The sequence below is a fragment of the Chelmon rostratus genome, chromosome 7, assembly GCF_017976325.1.
Source record: "Chelmon rostratus isolate fCheRos1 chromosome 7, fCheRos1.pri, whole genome shotgun sequence".
Taxonomy (NCBI): domain Eukaryota; kingdom Metazoa; phylum Chordata; class Actinopteri; order Chaetodontiformes; family Chaetodontidae; genus Chelmon; species Chelmon rostratus.
Window position 1 is genome coordinate 28136570 of NC_055664.1, and position 2500 is coordinate 28139069.

General features: G+C 45.2%; 1 protein-coding gene across 1 annotated transcript in view; it reads right to left on the reverse strand.

Annotated features, from left to right (window-relative positions):
• supt5h (SPT5 homolog, DSIF elongation factor subunit) overlaps nucleotides 1-2500 on the reverse strand; it is a 21097-nt gene that overhangs the window by 6784 nt on the left and 11813 nt on the right. Inside the window, exons 20-21 of the mRNA XM_041940558.1 lie at nucleotides 2179-2304; nucleotides 1919-2003 (exon numbers count right to left, since the gene is read on the reverse strand). Of these exons, the coding sequence (XP_041796492.1) occupies nucleotides 1919-2003; nucleotides 2179-2304 (211 nt within the window). The remainder of the gene's footprint in view (nucleotides 1-1918; nucleotides 2004-2178; nucleotides 2305-2500) is intronic.

Consider the following 2500-nt stretch of genomic DNA (forward strand, 5'->3'; position numbering starts at 1 on the left):
CTGACGCTGCACATGCTGGCTGTGCATTTGTCCTGGAAAAACAGAGTAAAATGGGTCCTTCAAGACGCTGTCCAGAAGAAGAGCGTTCTTTGGTTAAGAAATTACCGTATTTTCCACACTATAAGGCGCACCTTCAATGAATGGCCTATTTTAAACCTTATAGAAAGCATCCACTAGATCTGATGCGGCTCCTGAAAATAATGAATGAGCATTTATTTCAAATGTATTTTATTTTAGTTTGTTCGTGTTGAAACAAACACCGCGCGCTCACAGATGACAGCTTATCCTGCGTAAAGATGCAGGTGAGGTGAGGTTCAGGAGCAGAAATCACATTAACCACGTTTGATTAATATTTTAATTGCCTATTAGTTAGCATATATTCATATTTTTTATAAAAAAATACCGTAATAAAAGAGGGGAAAACCTACAAAGAAGTGCAGAAAGTGATGGCCGTTCAGCTAAAAGGTTATCAAACACTTTACAGTGGCAGCCAAAACCAGAAAGGCGAGGAAGAAAAAGAAAAACACCATTCGAATGCATCGGAGAATAACCAAACTGGCAAAGCTCAGCCAATGATCAGCTCCAGGAGGCCGCCTGTGAGGGCTGTAACAACAGAACACTGACTGGCCTACAGAGAAATGGCCTAATAATAATATTTAGTGCACTGATGAGAGTACGGCTGTTCTTTTTGGGACACAGACAGTTTGCCAGACGTCCTGCAAACACTGACTTCAAGCCACAGTACACAATGAAGACAGCGAAGACAGCGAAGACAGGGAAGACAGGGAAGACAGGGAAGACAGTGAAGACAGTGAAGACAGGGAAGACAGAGAAGACGGTGAAGACGGTGAAGCGTGGTGGTGCAGCATCATGGATCAGTTCGAGTCCATCAGAATACTGGAAGGAGTCATGTTGCTGTAGAGGAAATGCCTTTAAACTGGGTGTTTCAACAAGACGATGACCCCGAACACACCAGCAAGCGGGCTAAACCATGGTCCCAGACAAACAGCATTAAAGTAATGGAGAGGCCAGCGCAATCCCCGGACCCGAGTCCCAGAGAGACCTTGTGGAAAGCAGTACGATTGTCCTGAGCTGTAGTACCTGTTGACCGAGCTCGACTCCATGCACCACAGAAGTGAAGTTATCAGGTGGTTATGCAACTAAATATTAATTTATGATTCACTGAATCTTCAAGCGTTTCTTAGTTTATACAGTTTGAGTTTGTACAGGCAGATCAGTCAACGCTGCTATTTTTCTGAACATCATATTTCTTGATTTTCTGTAAAATATTAACAAATCTAATTTCTTTTTACACTTTTCTTGCTTTGAAGTAGAATGTAGTGTCCCCGATGCCTTTGTGTTCATTAAAACACAATTTATCTGAAGAATTTTGACGTTTGCTCACCTTTTTAAACCCACTGCTGTTATTCTGAACACAACTGTGTGTCGTACTTCTTAAAGGGAGTTTGGTGTAACAATCCATGGAGCCTGCAGGGAGCCCCCCTTTAGTTCAAACACTGTAAGTCTGGTTTAGGTAACTGCTAAGGTGTGATGAGGTTGTCTGGCACTCATTGACAGCAGTTAGTTATTGGATTAATTAATGTTTTACAGTCTATTAGTGTGTGTTTGTATTGATAACTGACGGCGGCTGATATCAGCCAATCACACTCAGTTACTATCAGCTGTATTTTAGTCATGAAGTGGTGGAAGCCTCCATGATGTCTGAGCAGTTTTGAAGAAACAGTTTTGGAACATTTAGCACAGCTCAACTGTTTGAAGTCTGCGGGACCACGAGTCCAGCAGAGCCTCCCTCCTCCATCATCATTCTCCTCCCCCGTCAGGTCCGACCCTGAGCCTTCCGCCACAAACGCCCCTCGCCTCGCCCCTCGTGTCGATGCGCGTTCGGTCTGACACTCACCTCCTCCGCCGTGGTGCATTGGACTGCTGATCCGAGGGCTCATGGGAGCAAATCCTCCCACCGTGAAGTTGGTCACGTCTCTTGGCTGAAAGAAGCAAACACAGAGTTACAGAATGAAATAAATGAAATAAAAACTCCCAATAAGTCCCAGAGAGGCCGCAGAGACAACAAGCTGCTGAAACTACGAGATTCACTGCAGACTGTCGCCAAAATCATCCTCTGCACCGTAACACACATCAAGCAGCCAATGAGGAGCTGACCTTGGATCCACCCGCCAACACCAGGTGTCTGGTCTTGCAGACGAACATGCCTCCGTTCTCCACCAACTTCTTACAGTGGAGGAAGGCGAAGCCTCGGAACAGGTGACGAATCTCCCCTTCACGGCCCTGTAGGAGGCGCACACGCACACACACACACAGGTCATGAGTCTGAGTGTGCGTGCACACACCTAAAAACTGTCACAATCTGGTGTAAAGTGAAACTTTTAGCAGCTTCTAATCTCTGAATTCATGTTTTCCATTTGACAAGCCCTGAAACACTGATGAGAAACGCTGCTGGTGTCATCTGCTGAGCTTCCAGAGT